The sequence below is a fragment of the Patagioenas fasciata genome, chromosome Z (assembly GCF_037038585.1).
Source record: "Patagioenas fasciata isolate bPatFas1 chromosome Z, bPatFas1.hap1, whole genome shotgun sequence".
Taxonomy (NCBI): domain Eukaryota; kingdom Metazoa; phylum Chordata; class Aves; order Columbiformes; family Columbidae; genus Patagioenas; species Patagioenas fasciata.
In genome coordinates this window covers 51,462,510-51,484,139 of record NC_092560.1, presented here as the reverse complement: position 1 = coordinate 51,484,139, position 21,630 = coordinate 51,462,510, and the positions used below count along the sequence as shown (strand labels likewise).

The 21,630-nt window shown below is 35.1% G+C and overlaps 1 protein-coding gene across 6 annotated transcripts in view; it reads right to left on the bottom strand.

Annotated features, from left to right (window-relative positions):
- The window catches only part of DMXL1 (Dmx like 1), a 79,494-nt gene that overhangs the window by 24,627 nt on the left and 33,237 nt on the right, over nucleotides 1-21,630 (bottom strand). For 5 of the 6 annotated variants that reach the window (XM_071802602.1, XM_071802605.1, XM_071802603.1 and 2 more), the window contains exons 16-28: nucleotides 21,257-21,373; nucleotides 19,733-19,957; nucleotides 17,386-19,092; nucleotides 16,705-16,815; nucleotides 15,279-15,448; nucleotides 14,002-14,099; nucleotides 13,142-13,307; nucleotides 12,111-12,360; nucleotides 9,409-10,493; nucleotides 8,947-9,138; nucleotides 7,621-7,697; nucleotides 7,298-7,425; nucleotides 5,315-5,563 (exon numbers count right to left, since the gene is read on the bottom strand). In XM_071802602.1, coding sequence (XP_071658703.1) covers nucleotides 5,315-5,563; nucleotides 7,298-7,425; nucleotides 7,621-7,697; nucleotides 8,947-9,138; nucleotides 9,409-10,493; nucleotides 12,111-12,360; nucleotides 13,142-13,307; nucleotides 14,002-14,099; nucleotides 15,279-15,448; nucleotides 16,705-16,815; nucleotides 17,386-19,092; nucleotides 19,733-19,957; nucleotides 21,257-21,373 — 4,575 coding nt within the window. Of the gene's footprint in view, nucleotides 1-4,822; nucleotides 4,937-5,314; nucleotides 5,564-7,297; nucleotides 7,426-7,620; nucleotides 7,698-8,946; nucleotides 9,139-9,408; nucleotides 10,494-12,110; nucleotides 12,361-13,141; nucleotides 13,308-14,001; nucleotides 14,100-15,278; nucleotides 15,449-16,704; nucleotides 16,816-17,385; nucleotides 19,093-19,732; nucleotides 19,958-21,256; nucleotides 21,374-21,630 lie in introns of all 6 variants that reach the window. The other variant, XM_071802606.1, reaches the window with a different exon arrangement.

The window sequence follows — 21,630 nt, the reverse complement described above, 5'->3', positions numbered from 1 at the left end:
GCAAGTGTTGCATGATATACAAATAAGCAAGTATATGCTTGCAGGTTGTTTTTCTAAGCGAAGAAAATACTTTACTTTAAAATAGTATTTCTTTTGCTTTATGTTGGATCATTCTTCGCATTTTTAAGAGTACTGCAGGCTAGTCATTGGAAAAAATAACTAATATTTAAGACAAATGAAAGTACAACCATATAAGTAGTTGGGAATACGTACTATTAATGCCATTTTTTTTTTCATTTTAAAAATCTTTAAATAAATTAATGAATTCTTTAAAAATCTGACTTTGTCAACTGGGATTTCAGATCACCGATTACACTAACTTTCAAATTTTTCATGTATTTCTAGTTAAAACTTTTACTTTTTTTTTACATTCATATCATTTATATTCAGTCTAATTATAAGACAAATGTAAAAATGTTATTTTTCAAGAATACTGGAATATTTCAAACAAGGAAAATGCTTCTGTTTCTACCAGGATCTAACACGCATAATGACAGTTAAATGTGTTGCCCACGTCATCTCCCTTCTACCTTCCCAGAAAGAGCTAAAGGCAGATCTCTCAGTTTCCAAAAAAACCTAAAATGTGTAGTTACTGTGTCTTATTGAATATTGGGTACAGGCATGAAGCATCAACACTCCAACACCCTAAGACAAATGCAAGTCTTCCCTAAAAAAAAAATGTAAAATTTTGAATCACAGCTCGAATCATTTTTGTAAGTGTAAAGCCCTGCACAGATTCCTATAACCTTTGGGAAACTGTGAAAGCCAACTAGAACAGCAGGCTGGTGTCAGTCTACACTGCTGTACATTTTGACTTTAAAGTTTAAAAAAATTTGCAAGGTTACAAATCCTGAAGTTTTCAACATGATATTCTGCTTATTCATGGGCAACAGCCCATTTGGCCAAGGTGATGAATTTAGTGAATTAGTGCTCTACCACAGCAATAGCATTTGAGTTCTGTAAGCTGTAGTTTGATTCCTGTTTGTACACAAGGCTGCAAATTCTTTGGTGTATTTATGCACCATTTAATGAGTAGTGATTCACTGAAAAGCTCAAAGCATTTATATATTAAACACTCAGATGTTTCTGAAGACATTTTATACACTGGGGATATTTCAATAATCAGTGAATGGAAACCTTTAAAAAATTAAATAAGCACAATTAAATACTTGGTGACATACACAAAGTTTGTTGGCATTTCCTGTTCTGACTGATTAAGGCTTCTTCTACTGACTCAAAATAACTACATCATGCACAGTGCAAACACTTCAAGTCAAACTTCTGATTTAATGCCTGACTTAAGCAAGAATGAGACAGTAAGAGCGAGAATACAAAGACTTCAACACAGAATAGAAAGGCCACGAGTAACAAAGTAGTCAGTACTCCAAAGTACCATAGGAAAACAAGCCTAACATTCCAGTTTCTAATTCTGAGCTGAAATTCAAGGCAATTATTCTCAAATCGATGCCAAAGTTTCCATTACTAACAATACTGCATGGAATTCTTCATTAAAAAGGTACAGCTTGGCATGGCTGTTAAAGGTCCTTGCACAAGCTGAAGGCTCCAGAACTTGAGTAATCTACATCCTTTCATCTGTTCTGAGATTCAGCACTACCTGGAAATAAAGTCAAGAAACGAAGAGTTTTTACTGCTGTTTCTGATCTGCTGGTGCAATTGAGTAGCACATACATAGCACTGTTGGATCCAGTCTGAAGCAGAAAGTTTCTAGTCTAGACAAACTCAGTGTTTTGTTATTTTGTTTTAGATTCTGTATAAAACCTACCTCACAGTAGGAATAGCCAATAAAGAGTTCTAAGTGTTTGGGGTTTTTTTACAATTGCCTAAGGAAAACTTGGCCAAACACTAAATTCATCTTCTGCTTAGATACTGGTTTACTCTAAGACAGATATTTATAAAATCTGTAATGGCAGTATGTTTTCTAGGTCATGAACAATGGTTTGTGAAAAGCAAGTGAATCCCACAAATTAATTCAGAGGATCTAACAAGGAAAATACATGCATGAGACTGACGGCAGAACTGCAGATCCTACAGATAAATTTTATATCCATATCCACATCATAAGGACATCTGTTTCTCAAAACCTCTGGCATGTTAAGTGAAACTCATCACAGTAAGAGCTGACAGTTTATCATTTCTCCCTACCAAACTACAACAATGACAATAATACATGTGTTAAAACTTCTAAAATTACTTCATAAGTTAGGACAATCAGCAGAGAAAAATAACTCATCTTAATAGCAAAGTATAATCAGCTTTCTGATTTTCTACATCTGAAACCTAAAATTACATTAAGTCTATAAACTGTACTTGTAAAATACTCAAATTTTGGAAGTCGCCTGGCATTTAATTTACTCTTGTAGCATGGAATAACTAAATATGAAATTATGGTTTCTAATTTTTAAAGTAAAATTCAAGGTCTTCCTTAAGAACCCTCTGGATTATAGAAAATGTACCATCTCTATAAAGACTTAAGTTACAGAAGAGTTTTCTGAGGTAGTATTGAAAATAAACTATATGGTAAATATTATTCTGAAAAGATTTACTATAATCAACAATAGGGTTATATTTCAAATGCTAATTGCCTCTTTGAAAACAAAATCTACCACAATTTTAAGATATAATGTAAGTTCTCAAACGCTAGCCCAGTTTGTCAAAATCTTCTTCGGCAACTGCAAAATAAGAAACACATCTGAAAGATATAAGATGTCAGGTACCTCTAAAAGCATTCAAACTGCTATGCTTTGTCTGATCTTTACTGTGAGAGAGGCAAAAAAAAACCAACTCACTCATGCAAACTAATTCCTAATAGACATCAGGATTTTACAAGACTACCAGGAACTAATTTTTGTTTCTGTTTTTGTCTCTAAATGAAAGACTGTATTTATTTAAAAGAAATTTTATATCCAAAGCTATTGTATGCCTAAGTCACCTAAAGTTCAAAACAGAAGGGGAAATAACATCATTTTATTGGCCTAAAAGGAGCTTCAAACTTGGAGATCAACATCCACATTCAGGAAAAGTGCTCAAGGATTGGAGGGTTGTGGAAGGAGCAAGAAGATGACAATGTGCACGACATACAGCGTCACTATATTAGAATCTTTACTGTCAAGAAATTTTGGGTTTGATCATAATTTGAGAGTGAAAACATTCCACAAAAATCTAAAAACAAACTTTGGAAAAAAAAGAGGGCAGTTATGCATAACAAAATGGGAAGCTATACATAGTCTAAATCATATTATGGAAGAACATGCTATAGTTGTCTGGAACAAGCATTCCAGTCACTTCTCAGTATTTTTTCTGAATATCAGAAGAGAAAGTAAGATATGACAGTAAAGGCACAAAAATATAGCTGACTTTAATCCGACTACTCTGCTTTATTGCAAGTCTGTTGCTTTAATTTTTTTTTTCTTTTTAGTTTGAAGTGACAGAGAAAGATGTTTCTCCAAAATTCTTTTGCCTGAAGTTGTTGTAGATAAACACACATTAAAACCAAGTAATGTACCTACAGAATCTTAGAATTATGTTGGTTGGAAGTGACCTGGTCCAACCCCTTGCTCAGAACTGGGCTGACTTAGGCAATGGGCCTAGTTTGTTCAGGTTTTGAATAACTCCAAAGATGGAGACTCCACAACTCCTTTAGGTCCCTTATCTGGTGTTTGATTAATCCCTACAAAATAGTATTTGGAAAGGTCTCTTCTTCCCTTAAATTTTCATTTTCAGCTTATTGGTTCTTCCAGCAACAGTTTTACTAATTCCACCATCAGCCAGCCAGCGTTCATTTTTAAGACAAACATGCAGTAGATGGGCATTTAGTACACATTTCTATGTAAAAACAATTTTAAAACAGCAGTAACAGCAGCATTAACACACCTCAGTATACAATTACCAACACCTAGGAAACCTGGATAAAAGCCAAGTTGTACCTTCCAACATTTCCAATATGGCACACAAAAAACTAGAAATATTTATTCAATACCAGAGAAAACTGATCAGATGTAGAAAAAGAACTTGCTTTTGATTAAAATGTCTACTCTGAAAATACTCTAAGTGTCTGATAAGGTCTGTATTTGAACTATATTTTCAGCTTTCCATATACACAAGGTAAGACATTTTTATGTGTAACATACATCTAATAATAACAAAATAGTTATATTTTTATATATATTCAGATGTGATATACAAAGTGACCAAAGCTTAACTAACTTTATCTTTAAAAAAATCTTCCTCTTAAAAAAAAAAGTCAAATGATCTTTAGTACTGTTAATCTCATTGAAGTCCAATTACATTACAAAGCACAAATCTGTACCAAAAAGAAAAGCATTACAGAATTCATTCTGGACCTCAGGATAATTTATAATCATCTGAATTTAAAACGTGAAGGTTGTTTGCTTTTCTAAAGGCTTCTCATACTATGAAAATTTAATATCAAGAAGACACCTTTTCATTGTAATGTCTAGAATGAACACTTAAAAAACCACATGCGTAACAATGCTTATATTCAAAAAGCAAAACAAGCAGCTCTCCAAAGATATGAAACACTTCTGATCCTTTCAAACCATGTTCAGAGTAATTTTGTATTTAACATTAATTTCAAATTAAGTGCAGTAAGAATACAACAGCACTGCCAATTTTCTTTTTTAAAATGGCCCAATTTTACTGCTGCTTCAACTACAGAACTTCACTTTGAATTTTGATGTCATGGCTTGCAAACAGAAGTTTTTCTTTCTACATATGCAAAAAAAAAAATCATCACACATAGCAAACTGCATGTAGAAGCCTATTACTAAATCTAGTATCTTGCCTGAAGATATGGTAGGACTATGAGTACTGAAGGCAGTAAGGGATTTGGAAAACCCCACGCATTCCATGGAGAACACTACTACCTGCTGTGGGCTAGGCATTTGGAAGTGCCTACCTGCCAAAGAGAGAAAACATACTGTATTTGTAAAATGGGAATATATTCCTGTTATGAGAGAACTGGAAAGCTTTAAGATGAACATTAAAAACTAAGCTGTATTAACACGAACATTTTCTCTTTAAGATAAGCTTACCCCCCTCACATTACAGTTGTACTACTTGGAAAGCTTATTTCAATAACATTCACTTTTGCTTCCTACTCTCTTCTACATAATATTTATGCCAAGTTTTAGATCCTTGTTTCTCTTTACAGACCTAAACGCATACTGAATTCTTACCAAACATGAACTGCTTCAATCACTCTTAAGCTTTCAGCAGTCACATCATTTTCTTAAAAAACCCAGAAGACAAATAGAAGTAAAACAACAGAACTAACCAGTTTTTGTCTTTAACTGCAGTTGTCCTCTGCTGGGTGTATGAGTTCCTCCTCCAAAAACAGCAGACCACATTTTGATGTTAAGTGGATGAGCCATAATTCTATACAACTCATTGCTAGAATGTGTTGCTAGGCCATGGATGAATAGACTCAGATAGACTGCAGTTAGAATTTCACAAAGTAAAACTGTGAGACCTGGCTGGGCTTCCTCACCAGCAGAATTCAAGAGACGTATTAGAGCTGTTATTCCTGTTTGCAAAAAGAAAAAAGTGTGTGTGTGTGAACATACTCTGGATTATCACTAGCAACCTATGTTACTCAGTACCTTCTAGTGTATAAAAATTCTAAGTTTTAGAGGAAATTGAAAACTCCACAAGACACTGACATGCTATTTATTTTTAACAGTTTATTACAGCTTTTCAGTTGCCTGTTTCAGACTACTAAAGAAATACATGGCAACTTTTCAAGAAAAATAGAAAAAGAAAAATCACAAAAGTGCTCACATTTTTTGATATATCTTAAATAACACACTCTCAGCTCCCTTGTACTGAAACTCTAAGTTACAACATTTAGTTACATTACTTACATGAATCTAGCTCCCCATCCCCATGTCTCAATCTCTCTTTTCTGGTTCCTCAATTCTTTCAGTAAAGGGTAAACTTTTTATTCTCTACTTTAAATCCAGTGCATCACAGTATATTCAATGCACAGCATACAAATATTAAGATTAAAATACTAATATGCTCATAGACTTTCTTATGATGCCTGTTTCACCAGTTGGGTTTATAACTCCAGCATAACACTAAGTTAAAATTCTATATTCTCAATTTACAGTGGTAAAAGCAACCAACAATGATGGGTATCACCTTAAACTACATATTGAGTGAAAGAACACTTGTCAGACAAGTACTGAACATCTTGTAGTGTTTTTATGCTCCAACAAAAAGTTGTGAAGAGTTTCATATGTGGCTTCAACTTGTGTCACTTTGTTCACCTAAGTGAAAATACAAATAGCAGTAGCTTAACAATTCTGCTTTGTGTCATACTCTCCTATTTGCATAGAAAGTGTATGAAGCTACCACAAAACCTCAGAGAAATCAGCTCAAGGTGATACCGCTTAAACGCACAAGTGCGAACAATCTCGTCTCATTTACTAGAAATTTAACACTGCAGCTAATGAAACAAGGAGAAAACAGATGACAATCTGATTTCTCTCTAAAATCTGTAGATGCAGTGACAGAACATTCCATGGAAAAGAAAACCAGTATAGGATCAAACGCAAAGACTGCTTAAGGTTCTCCAGAAGATTTTTTAAATGTGAATTTTTTCTTATTGGAAAAAAAAAAAAATGCATAATATGAAAGCAGATTTCTTGGTTACGCTGACGTTAAAATTAGTGGTGTAAACTGAAACTCCTACAGACATACTTTTCATAGGTTAGACATCCTCTAATGTGACCCATGTAGCTTCATTAGCACACTTTAAGAGTTACCTGAAGTCCTACATGGTTTTAGAACTACAGCAAAACATAATTAATTATAAACCTCTCACTGTCAACAGTTTCGAGTTAGTCCAAAAGATGTAATCACTCTGAGATGGAGCACAAACTACAATAGCCTTTCAAGTCCTTTTCAAGAATAAGGACGCAGAATAACGGTGAGACTGATCTGTTGCCTGCAGAGGGAGCAAGTAGAGCACAGGACAACACTCTACTTTCTGTTTACTTTCCCTTTACTAGAGCCTTCATTAACGTTGTTTTAGCAAAAGAAAGAATGATAAATCAACTTGTGTTAGTGAATAAACAGAATTCCTATCTTACAGCTTCTGAAAATTGAAGATAAAATTTCATTATACAAAATTATTTTCTCCACACAGTTGTTACAAACACTACTAGAAAGTCCAGAGCATAGCTACATGCTCTTACAGTGGATCCAGACAATTAAGTTTTCCTTAAGAGGAAAGAAACAAATCAACTCTAGATACCTGGCCACTGAGCAGGTGATGTATTGGGAGTCACTGTTTCTTCTAAACTTGCTGTCCTTAAAGAATGGCGCTGAGTTAATAGCACTGTCTGATACACTGTTCCAGTGAACTGATTTGCTTGAAATGAGCTGTGAAACAGAAAAGTGGGATGTCGTTTTTATTAAAAAAAAAAACAGTTATGTTTAAAACTATTCAAGTGATGGCCCTTTCTAGATGTAGGCAGATGTGAGCACTGCCTTCTGGTGCATCATCTATTATACCATCACTACCAGTGAGACAGTGTGTTGACTGTTCTCTAGAAAGTACTTTTTGTAGACCTTTACCTGTAGCTGTGGCCATCGCAAAGACATTGGTAGATGCAAGCAGAGAGTGATGCTGCTAAGGTATGCATAACATATATCTGTAAGACAAAGTTTTATAGAACATATTATATTCTAGATGAACAGTGCTTTGTACCACAGCTTTCATGCATACGGATTTGTAACAGTGGAACAAGCACTGCATACAGCAGGTATAAGCACTTACGGCAAAAATCACTTAAAAAGCCACTTTCTCTTCTGAATTCATTTCAGATAAACAATTCACTTTGAAATTAAAGGCATAGGGAAGCACTCACTTCACCAATCCATAATAGCAGATCAGCTCTAACTGCAATATTTTCAATTAAGAAACAGCAATATATTAAACCTCTATACAATAGTTATAAGTGATCATACCCTAAGACAGTAGTAATATGCTGGCTCAGAATAGAAAGTCTTCCTTTAGAATGAAAATTATAATGTAGCTGCGTTTTTGACCAATTCTTGTGCAAAACTCACACACACACGATTTACTCAGTACCACAGTGATCACTATTTTTATTATAGGTGATTCTTTTCTATCACAAAACACACTTATGTAAAGAGCTAGAGAATATGCTGATCCAAAAGGTGCAGTTAAAAAAACGAGTTATAGTTATTTGTCTGTTTCCTCTGAAATGAAGCACAGACTAGGAACTGAGCAATCTCTTGAGTGTTCTCTAAAAATTCCTACTAAATGTAAACATGATTTGGGAGCTAACATGAACAAAACTTCAGGAAAGATTCAGCATAAAACTCTAAGTTTGATTTCCAGTCCAAGGTTCAATACAGAAGAAACCTTACAAAAACATAACTTAATAAACAGATTACCTTTCACTGTATGAACATATATATTGTTTCACAAAAAAAGTCTGATTTACTGCACTTTGCTGACAGTTTTTTTACTTCAAAGCTTAATTTTACTTAGGTCTAGGACTAAAATGTGGAGTTCACCTTTAAAATAACAGATATATTGATCATACTGTCATAAAGACAAATGTGATACCGATAGTGTAGTACAACATGTTTTCCGTAACAGATGTCACCTTGGACAAATATCCAGTCGTGAGAGAGGTCAACCTACTTCAGCTTGTTGAACCAGATGCTGAGCATCAACAAGAAGTAATAATTAGTGGACATTATTTTAGCCCGAAGTACTAGAAAATATTTATGTTCCACAGTTTTATTACTTGTCACAGGTAGGCACATCAGAAAGTTTTCAGGACATCAGAAAAAGATTCATCACCACAGCAAGCTGGACAATGACAACAATCATAACAAACCAAATCAACCATAAAAAAAAATACGCACCTTGTTGTTCTGAGTATCTGGATGAGGTGGCGAATCCAGGTTTATTATGGCATGTAATATATCATGAGTTAAGTTACCAAGATGTAGCAATGGATTAGCCACCACTGTTTTGGCACTAGCTGTGCAAGCAAATAGGAGAGGTATGGAGCTTTGCTCTGGTAGGGAGCTGGAAGGTATCTGTATTGAGTGCTCCTAATAAAAAAACAAAAAAAAGCAAGAAACACAAAGTGATAGAACAGCTTCCTAAAGGGAACATAAGAATTTTCAAAAGAGCGGAAGGAGATTCTATACAACAAAAAAACATAACCTGCAGAAAACATGTTAAAAACAGTGTTACATTTAAGAAATGTACAATAGGTGCATGCTATAATAGGAAAATGTCAACAACAGTACAAAACAAAAAGAAAAAACTCTACAACAAACCTGAAGCAGAATAAACACAAGCTAAGCTCCTCCACATACCTGCTGAGATTCCTGCAACAGTAGAATTAATTCCATTCTGACAGATGCCAAACCTCCACCATGAGAGCCATGAAGTATACAGTAACTAAGGAACATTCTTAAGAGAGACTGGTATTTCAGAAGCCACTGACGTCTTTTCTGAAAGTAGTCTTTTTGTAGCATATTTTTTTGCTGGTCAGCTAAGTCTTCAGTGTCTTCATGTAACGTAGCTTCCTCCGGCACCACACTAATTCCTGACTGCATGTCTTCAACACTATAATCACAGGTCTTTTGAAGAGCTATCACTTCCCTTTCAAGCCACTGATAAAGCTGATACCTCAACTTCCCACCATCTACCTCATAACCAGTGGACAGCGTACGAAGCTCTACAGTAAGAATTTTCAGGCATGCTCTAAACTTCAGCTGTGCTGATATTATATCTTCTGATGGACTTAGAATATCTTTGTCATCAACTACACTTAAAGATTCTGTGTAGCTAGAATTTGTTTCATGTAACTCTTCAGTTTTCTTCAGAGGTTTTAGCTTTTTCATTACCAGGGAAGAATCTTCACTCTCATCACTTTCATCACTGTCTGACTGTAGTTTCAAGTGTTCATCTTGGATTACCACACTTGTCTGGCTCCAGTCAAAGGAAAGAGATGAACTTGAATGTTTTCCTGATGAACAATCTGAATATGAACCTAGACCATTGAATACTGGCTGTGACCAATCAACACCAGAAGACAGGTCTTTTGTTTCCAACTCTTTAAGTGGAGAAGATGGTGAGAAATCTTTACTAGTATCCATTAAACTAGAGGATCTACAGAATGAATTTGACCTCTTGACAACTTTGGGCATCTTTGATAACACTTCCAAGGCCAACATAGGACATCCAGCTTTTAGATGAGCATATGCAGTGGTGAAAAATAGCCGTCTTTCACCTAGATTGATTTTGTCAGCTAATCCATTTTCTACTGTTAGGCAAATGTGTGTGGAAGACGTATCAGAAGAGCCAAAATGACGTCTCAGCAAGAGGGGATGCGTTCTTAAGTAGTTATAGAAGTTAAACACTGCAGGGTTACAACTTGATGAGCCATCTTCCTCACCTGAAAAGATATCGCATCATGAGAAAAATCTACCATTCTGTATTAAATAATTCATCTGCAAAGTTCTAAGTTCATTAGAAGGCTATCAGGTCTTAACATTCATTCTGTTGTTTACTTCACTGCATCCCCCTTTTCAGCTTGCTTTTCACTTTTATAAACTGAATACCTTGGTACAGAGGATATTGCCAAACTTAATCACTACTAAAAAGAGAATCTTAAGTGGGAGAGCAGGTAAGACCTTTAATTTACGATAGCTGTCATTTCTTTTCCTTGCAGCCAGGACAGTTCCACTGCAGTCAAACAAGACCACATTTTCAGTTTAGATTTCTGAAGTCTCCATCGCTAAATGACAATAAGATGTTACACCTCAGTAAAGATTTTTTTCTTTAAGAGTATTTGAAAATTTTGGATTAATATTTATTTTGTGTACACCTTAACAAAAATAAAACTTATAATAAAATCGGGAAATTCATAACGTTTATACATGCTGAAATCAGTATTACATACGAATTAATGAGTTATAGAGTAGTGCATATTTCATTTTCATGTCCAAACTACAACATGAAAAACCATGAAGATACGAGCATCAGCGCAAGGTGGTTCACAGAGCTTTCAAAGAGTCCGGGTTAGCTGCGAAATACCCTTACTGTTTCCTCTATTAGGAGTTATAGCATAACTAACTACACATAATAGGAAAAGGTACAAGAAAGAGCACCTTTTAAGTAAGGAAATAAAGCAAAACACCACAAACACGCCACTGAACTGATTGAAGAAGAATCATATAATCTAAACACTATTTTGCCCAGGATGTGACCAAGATGCAAACAACCAAACGCTATATCCCTCATTTGCTCAAAACTATCTTGAGGTATGTAAACTCTACTGAAATAATTTCTAAAATTAATTACACAACTCTAGGGATTTGATTCTTCATTTTTTTCCCATCAAGTTTCTCTCAGTAGTCAGGACTGAAACCAGTTGGCATGCTAATTACTAAGAACCTGAAATATCTAACTTCCTTGGGAACATTAACTTCAGAAAACAACACAATCGATTCTTAGGTCTACAAATCTAGCAAGAGAACAGGGAAAAGAATCACTTTAGGAGACTTACATGCTATTTCAGGCACCATGTGGGCATCCTTGTGTCACAGTAGATATCAAAACCTTTTCTATGGCAGTTTATCATTGCAGTCAACCATTCTTCCCAAGGACTAAAGGTTACAAAACAGCATGTCTTCCAGACTCTGCTATCTGACTGTGCACATGGAAATTTGTTCCTAGGTTGTGATGGAGTCAAATTACCTAACAAAGTTAATTTGCCTCATCATCTTTAAGCTGCTACTAGAAAAAAGTTACATCACTGAAGGGCCATGCTCATCATCCTGATACATACTCAAAGGATAAATTAAGTATCCATACATGTGATATAGGACAGTAACAACACAATCACCACATCTACTGTAAAAATCACATACATTGCTACAGCAAGCTGTTTATTAGCAATGGTGAGCAACTATGCAGCAGTGGTCTTGTCTGGGCTATCCTTTAAGAAACTGCTACTTAAATGAGCAAATAGTTAAAACCAACCTAACAGGTAAAATACTCATATTCTTACCTCCATTTTCAAAAGAATGTTTAATCAAAGTGTCAAGAGCCTTGCTATAGTCTTCCAAAATCCAGTAAGCCATGCTTCGCAGAAAAGGGTCACAGTACATGTTTCCTGAGCCCTCCTTTCCAGGAAACACACTTCCCAAAATTCTCTTCTGGAGTACAGATTTGTAAGTACTAGATACTTCAAACTCTGACTCATAAAGTCTTGATATGACAAGAGCTAATTGAATGTCATTCAATTTTTCCAGGCAGACCTAATTGAAAATAAACATATTCACAAGACCAAACATTATAATTCATCCTCTGGTTAAAATGATCAGAAGACAGGAAGTGACAATCTGTTAAGACTAATAAGTAAGTCTATCAATCCCATAAAAAATTAGCAGGAACTATACAGAATAAATGTGGCCAACTATCCTATGCAAGATCTGACCTGCAATTTCTTCGGTTTAAGACTAAAATGACAATAGCTCTTTTAAATCAACTGGCTTCAATAAATCGTCGTCAGTGTGCATATGCCACATCTTGAGGCTGGATGTTTTGATTGCAAAGCTTTACAGAACAAATCTTTCGTTAAAGAGATTAATTTCCTCCCAACTTTTCAACTCAAACAGACTCAGGGAATAACTTTTTTTCTTGAAGGGATTCTAGAAGCTACCCCACACTGCTGTCAAAAAGCCTTCATTTTCAGATCTGGAACTTTCTAAGGAAAAATTATGTTGTCTTCATCTATGACAAGGTAGGCAGTTCGAAAGCAAATTAATGGTAAGTAGGTCTCCTAATGCTATTATTATGGAGAAATTAACTATGGGAGTTTTTAGTATCACTGATATGAGAGATAAAACAGAATGAAAATGTAAAGATCAAGGACTTGTATTTGTCATTAATATGGAGGGGAGGACGGTAGGAAAAGAGCCCAAACCAACCAGAATCTTCAGGGGTCACACTAATGCAAAATAAAAGTCACATTTCATATATTTTTAAGTTTGCGACAACAGGACACTCTTTAACATAAGAAATGCATTATTTTATTACCTCCACTGCATCTTTTAAGTGTCCTGCCAACAAGAAAAATGCTGCAGAATGTTCAAAACGCTGTTTGCCAAGCAAAGAGAAAGCATTTTTTAATGCTGCTTTACGCCATCTGTCTTCAGCAAAGTTGTTTCCAAAAAACTGTGTCATTTTAGTGTCTTTTTTAGACCTGCATATTGAACAGAATTAATAACAACATTAAATTCTACTACATGCATTATGGTTCTTTATTTCCTCATACGCCAGCAGAATTTTACACAGATCTTTCCATTATGAAATGCAGAGGCTCTCATCACAGTGGGAACACAGGAAGCTCCACATTTAAGAATAAGAAACTTCAGTAAATACAAAAACTAAGATTATTTTCAATTAACCTGATACAAATACAGAAAAGCTCATTTTCCCCAGGTGAGCTTGTAAGAGTAAGTGACAATGAAAACTACACTTTAAAAAGTTTGCAACGTGGTATGTTATATTGTGGAACGCCAGTTTGAAAGACAGACTTAATTCAGTCCTCTGACCTTAAGGTAAAGATCTGTAAACAAATCTCTTTTCCAAGAGATAGTCAACGTCATTCCACACATTACAAGTAACTCAGGAAGGTGAAAAAAAAAGTTATTTAAATTTCAGTACATTTGAGACTAAAACTTGAAGCATCCAACTTTGAAACAGCAACTAAATCACCTCAGTAAATAAAAGAAGCTTAAAAACTATCCATTCAATGTAGTGACTAGTTTAGAAATCAAATCTCAGCTTTCAATGGTAATATTTGTGCTTCTTTTGGATTACCATCACATTCAACTTTTTTCCCAAATTATACCAGACAGTATGAAACCCCTTGTAACAGCTTGCATGTCTCCTACCTGTATAATCCCCAGATCACAGCCTTCTTTTTCATTGCAAGGTAAAAAATTGCTGCATCAAGTGGATCATTGTTCCTCTGAAAGGCTGCTTTAGCCACCTGTGAAGACAGTTCAACAGAAAAAAACCCCTCAAGATTTAAATGAAACTTCGATGGGATTACTGTTGCTTCTGGTATTCCATGCCCCATAGTGCTTGGAAGTTCTCTTTAATATAGGATCCCGCCTCTTCACATCCAAAACATGAAGGTATCACAGCTCCACCCTTTTTTTTGTTTGATATCACTTAGCTTATGCTTTCCCAGTTCTAGAAGCTTTTTGGCATTAATGCCTATACCTGAAGTCATAATAAAATTAATTTATTAGTTGCTCTGGTAATCAAAGGACAGACGGAGTCTGGAAGAATAGGCTGGGACCAATCACAATGGAAGAAAAGTTGTTTACAGGGGATTACTTTTGGAGGTTAGAAAGGAAAATGGGGTAAGTGGCAGCAAGAATAGTCCCAAGACTCATGTAAGGTAACCTTAAATGCAGGCCTAGAATACTTCGAATTTTTTAAATGCAAGGCAGGTAAGTTTCATCACATGATGATTAATTACTGAAGATTAAAAAGTAGAAGTAGAGACATGCATTTTACCACTTTGTGCTTTGTAGTCAAAGTATCTTGTGCATGTCACTTTCTAGCTCAACATACTTGGCTTTTCCAAGAGCTTAAAATAAGTGATAATAAGGTTAGGCTTATTGCCACTTCTGTGACGATTACAATACATTAAAAAAACACAACAGCAACACACCACCACAAAAAACACCAAGTCGAAACAAAAGCAGGGGTTTCTACTATGGAAATGTATCCATTTGCAAGACAGACGTACAATATCTTAGTTGACCCCACTTCTGATAGGTTTCTAAGAAGGATTTATTTCTGTAACTTGTTTCCTAATTCTGCTATAGAATACTATATGCTCAATGTGTATCTTGAGCATCCATGATAAGCACTGTACACCGCAACCTTCAAAATGGAATATCTAAAAGCCCAACCTGTAATTCACACTAGAACCTGAAGTACTAAAAAAAAAAAAAAAAAAACCAAACCACCACTAAAAAAACCCAAAATGAAAATTCATACAATAAACTATCTGCACAAAAACATACAGCAGGATGAAACATTCTGAAACACTGAACATATGTAAAAATATAAAACCACATAAAAAGAAGATAAACACCAGAAGACAGCTGTTTTAAAAAAATCTGGCAATTTTGTTTTGGAATACTATGCTTACCTTTTCTATGCATTTCCGCAGGCTATGGATATTTCGAACCCACCATCCTATACCCATAGCTCTGAGTTCTGACCATGTTGGATCTCCTTTCTGCACTGCAGGAAGCATGCTCAGTAGTTCTTCTTCCGCTACTGAATGAAATGCCCAGGCAAAATGACTAGTAGATAAACCTACACAATAAGACATTAAAAAAAAAATTCACTAATAAAAATCATGCAGAATCTGAAGTCAAAGGGGTGAAGAAAGGGAAAAGGGAAGAACGCTGAATTGTTGATTTTGGATTTCTAAGGGCGTTACTGATGAACGAACAGAAATTTAAGAATATTTGTAAGCACTGCATACCAAATATTAATGAAAGCTCATATGGATGAGACCATGTTTTCACCTGCAAACTCTTTATTTCAGTTTTTAAAGACAGAGTTACTGACTGACGCTTAAAATATACTTATAGTGGGTGGCATTAAGTTCAGTCATGATACAAAATGCAATACACTGATTAATCTTTTCATAGTTTTGAAACATAGGTTCAGTATTTTGACTTGGACTGGAAAATGAAAAGTTTCAGATAATCACAGTAGAAAACAAGTTCGAGGATAGAGGTACAAAAAAAAATGGAAGGAAAAAAGAAATCAATCACGTGACGAAGATTACAATTACTAAGCAGCACCAAAGCTTGCTATGGATTTGTGCAACTCCAGCAAGGGCCAGGAGACGCTTCTTTGCACAGAAGCACACGCAACTAGACCTCCACAAATGCCCTGGTGGCACTTCTTACTCTCACCAATTTCTGTGCTCAGCAGCAGCAGAGAGGTATGTCAACTAAAAGCATTCCAGAGAGTTAACTTAGCAATACTCTGTTGTGGCAGTACTGGCAAATTCCAGTCTCTGATGCAGCTGAGAGGTGATAAACCATGAGATTGGAAATGCAGTGAATTGTCATGACTACTAATGAAAAGGTAAAAAGCTATCACAGCTATCTGCAATATCAGGTTGGAACTACTTAAAACTATACCAAAGAAAACTAGTTGAAATGGTCCATGGAATAATTACAGTATGTATATTAAGAGCAACACTTAAAGTCTGAGTAGACTGTAAGAGAATTTTTTCAAATATGTATTAAAAAATTAAGGAAATATATACTCTATTTTCTACAGCATTATTCCTGCAGAAGGTTATTGGAACAACATGGTACTGGAAGTACAGAAAAAGCAGTTGATATGGAAAAAACAAAAAACAAACAAAAAAAAAACCACACACAAAAAACTCAAAACATGAAAAAATTGTTAGAAAAAAAATCACTTCCGTTCAAGACCTCTATCTAAAATAAAGCAGACGTTCTGCAGAGTTATGTCAACCAAACAGCAATTGTATGTACAGCAACATCACAGAGTAAGATTCACCTCATCTAAGAAAAAACATCAGTTACCTTGGTGAAGCAGTTGAGCTCGAGGTACAGGAGGAAGTGAAGTTGTTAAAAATGTGTGAAGACGAACAGCCAATAAAAATTTTAGACCACACTCATCAAGAGTTTCCCCACCTAGAATTAAACATTTTTATATGTACTTTAGAGAAACTACCCGAAGTGGCTAAAGGTGTTTAACAACAGAAATACTTTACAATTCTGTGACAACTAATGCTTTACATTAATAATGACTTGTTTCATAATCCTTCCCCTTAAGGAAAAGGAAAGAGGAAAATTTCAAGTATAAAAAGTTTCAAAGTTGTTTGTTCTTAACGAAAGAAAAAGTGTTATCATATGAAAAAAAAAAATCTATAAACCTATTTCTCAATTTCTCAGTGCAAACACTAGTCATTAAGGAAGTTGTCTTTTCAAAAGTGAACTATAAACAATTACAGTATGTGGACTGATGAACTAACACTGGCATTAACAGCTAACAAAACAAAATTTGATTTTATGGAAGTCTGAAGTCTTGAAACTTGCATTAAACAGTAAAAACTGTTACAGCACAGTAAATACTACAGGTTAGACTATGAAACAAGACCATGATGTGCTTTCATAAGCCACAAAAATATCCTAAAACAGGAAAAACTGCCAAAAAGGGTTGTGAAGCATAGCAGTATTATTAACTTGGAAGAGACAGCTTACCCTGATTCCTGTCTCTGCTTTCTCCAATGTCAGTACTGGTAGTAGCAATTGTATCTGCCAAAGCCATCAATGACATTTGCTCCATCCTAGTCAGACCTGGCAAGCTTGAATGAAGCAAGTGACGAGAAAGAACTTGAGCATGCTCTGGTCCAAAGCAAGTTGGGCTATACTGAGAAAGATCGATGACTTTTGGTTTTGAACTGTCTTCATCTGCATCAAATGTAACAATTTCATTCGTACTTACAACAGAATTTTGAAAGAGTTCCTCGTAATTGTCACTGGGCATATCTTTTTTATTTTGACTGTTTTGATTAGACTTCTCTGAACAGGAATGAGACGAATCATCATCCGCAGCAAGCAGAGCATACAAAGGCAATGGTGGAACAGAGTCTATTTCGATATAGTCTGTAGTCTCAGTTTTGCTGAATGTTTTGGGATCTCTTGCAGTACTTCCACTAGCACTGATAGTCAGAGATCTGAGCCTCTTATCGTGATTAGGTTCAGATTCATTAATAGCAACAACTTCTCCAGCAATGCACTTCACCAGATGGGACAGAATAGCTTTTGCTCTTCGTACTTTACCAAGATCCATGAGTTCCAATAGCTGATATGGATGGTATTGAGGTAAAGTGGGAGATAACGCATGAGCTGCTTCAAAAAGACCAGAATCTTCCATTTCTGAAGACAGATCAGAGGCAGATTTTTTCCCACTAAGTTTCTGTGCAAGGCTGGTCATAGATCTGGTCAAGGTTCTCTTTGGTGGATGCAGACCTGAGGCAGCTGACTGGCTTTGTTTCATTAAGCTAGGTATGCATGGCGTACTTCCACTGTAGGAATCTGTACTAACTAGTTCCTGCTTGGAAGGAGATTGCCACTGGGAGTAAACATGCATTTCACAATCCATTCCAACTACAAGAATGCCATCACGCACCCAAGACAAAGAGACTGGAAATGGAGGGGACCCCTCTACAGATGAAATCAAGTCAACACAACGCAGCAGAACAAACCTAGAAACAGTTGCAGCCTTTGTACTGCCACTGTGGGAGATTGCTACAATCTCCTTACCATTTTGGTCTTGCATTTTCCCAGACAGCTGACCAAACATATAAAGCTTTGATCCAACTCCCACCGTTAGAATATGAGAACCATCTTCTCTAGACATCCAGTCTAAGTGTACCAAGTGCTTAGTGCTGGACATAATATTCCCACCATGAGACAGAGACATGTCTTGTCGGTTATGTGCTGCTAAATTACTATCAATACTAACACCAGAGTCTAACATGGTGCCTATCTCATCTAAATGTAGAGTCTGTTCTAGAATCCAAGAAGAACCTCCTGTAGATTCACATTCAAAAATACTAACATGCATTATAAAGTCTTGAGGAAGATGACTGTTTGTAGATGTTACCTGCTTGTATGCTACTGCTAATCTGTTTGTGTGTGCACAGCTAAGTTCAGTTGGCCTTCCTGGAACACTAATAGCGCTACTACTAAGAAGTCCATCCTCAATCAGTAACGGCCATTCTTCCCATATATATGTAACATCAGTATGGGCACTACACTCTTGTATGGAAGAAGGTGATGAAGAAGGTGATGATTCAGTGGTAACTCTGCATCTCCAGAATCGAACCTTTCCATCAGAGCATGAAGTTGCCAGCAGATATGGTGCCCGACACACAGGATATATGGAAGAAGAACTCAGATGCCCTAAAATTAAATAGAATATACTTTTGCTGAGAGAAATATTAAAAACTTATGAAAAATTAAACTTGTTTTTATTCAGTTATTTTATTGTTCTGAAAAAATATTAACATGATTGTCTGCAGAGTCTCACAAAGGAGACAATGTGACAGAAGGTAAAATAGTTTCACAGTATTTTTGTTTCCAGTCATGCTCTAGAGAGAGGTCAAATTGTATGATTTAAACCCAAATACTAATATCTATCTACTTTCCCATGAAACAAATGTTTCCCATTCAGAAATCTACAAATCTTTATAAAGTCTTTTTGGAAAGACTACTGATGGAAGCCTTAAATATTAAGTCTACATCCTACAAAAATTTAATGAATGACTTTAAAACTAAATCCGTGTTTCTATAATTCCTTTTATTGCAAGAATCTAAATCCAATAAGTATTACAGGTTAAATAAAAGCTTTATTTTAGTATTAGTTCCAGGATCAAGATATAAAGTCAGAGAAGCAAGTTTTAGCAAACCTTTTGGACCCACCTACAGGTGTTTTAATTTTAACCAGTAACAAACTCACTATTATTTTATTTCTCTTTTAAGACCAGCATCACAAAGGCAAGGATTCCTTATTTCACTCTTAAAAAAAAAAAAAATTACAAACCTGCTGATGGCTTTACACTTATTATCTCTACTCCTTCCGGCAAATTCAACTCTTGACTATACACCATTTTGGAAGACAGAGTAAGCCAGCTGGTGCTCTGAAGGTTTGCTCTACAAGCCCGATACTTTTGAGTGAAAGGGGATTGGATCTTCTCTGGATCTGGTGAAGCATAGAATTCTTCTGTTTGTGTTGCTGCTTCAGGTGTGTTTGAATCTATCTTGTCATCTAAAAAGTTTGCATTGTTAAAGTCAATTATGTCTTTTACATTCACCTTTAAAGTTCCAAAAAGACAAATAAAGTATAACTTAAAATTTTACTTTCATTAAAAAAAAGTATTCTGAAATTCAGATTTAAAGAAAAATGCTACACACCTCAGATTAAATATTTCTGAAATTCTAGAACTGTTGAGAAGTTATAGCTTTAAACTCGTTAGACTGAAATCAAACTGTAACCAGAAAAAACAAAACTGCAGATGAAGAGGTATGTATGTGGTAATCCACAGAAATTAGTGCTTCATGAAGCACAAAATATCTGCAGCTACAGAAAACTAAAACTTCCATGTCTTACCTTACAAACTGGGAAAAGTTATTTTTCAGAAAAGCTTTGTTAATATTTGCTTAAAATGAGGGGTCTTGGAGATTATGTGATATGAACACCTTTTTTTTTTTTTTTTTTTTAGTAAAAATCAGCAGTTGAAGTACGAATTTGATAGATTTGAAACATGGAAACTGCCAACAAGTTAGCTGAAAAGTCTCATCAGTAATGTCCTCATCATGTCAATAGATCAGAAAATTTGGATCTTTACTTATACGTCTTAAATGTAAGTCTTATATCTTCAAAGTCTTCTCACCACTTATAAACTAACCACAATAATAGTTAAAATAACTGAAGAAATTCTGCCTTTGAAAGCAACAGTAAGACAACTTCTTTTAAAAGACAAACATGCATTATAATAGATTCCTCTGTTATGTGTTGAACACCAGATTTCTGTGTTTTTAAAATCTTTACATGTTAACAGAAAACTACTGAAGTATATCCTAGGTTACTTAAAGTTCTATGGTTTTTGTGGTAGTTTGGTAGTCTGAAAGAGAACCAGCAGATTTCAGAATTTCAAATTGTTCATAATTGTAATTTTACCTCTGATGTTTAAGTGCTTCACACTACAGCCCAATTTAGAACTTCCATGTAAACTCAAAAACTGAAGAAAATAAACTTCTGAGAAGTACAACATCTGGTTTTAATACAGCCTAACACTTCAGATAAAGGTATTTGTGGCTAGAATGCACAAAAAAATACCAAACTTTGGGCTCAGGCTGAACTCAGAAGCTTCAGTATTCTCAAGATTAAGAAGTAATTGAGAAAGAATGAGTTGTGATAAAAACTGGTAATAGAAGAATTGCAAATTCTTTTCAAAAAGCTGAAATATAATTTACAACATGTTGAATAGCAGATATATTCACGAGATAGTGACTTTTTTAAAAAAAAAAACAAAATAAAACTGAAACTACAAGAAAGATGGCTTACCTACTGAGACAGGAATTGACTTCAAATGTAAATGCCACATATGTAGTAATGAATGGCTTTGAGTATATTCTATAACTATTAAGTAGAATTTTTCAGAGAATCCATTCTGCTGGTTTCCTGATGAAATTCAGAACAGGAAAATCTTAGGGCTTATTCACCTGAAAGTAGAACTAAATTTTGCTGGCTAGTAAATAATCACACCGAGCTATTGTGAACTAATACTCAAACGCAATGGTCTGATTACATCCAATTCTTGTATTACTTTTTTTTTCCAGTACTTTATCACAAGCAATAACCACTACAAATACAGGTACACACATGAAGAACTGTCAACATTTTCTTTTTGAGAGGACAAAAGATTTGCCTGAATTTGT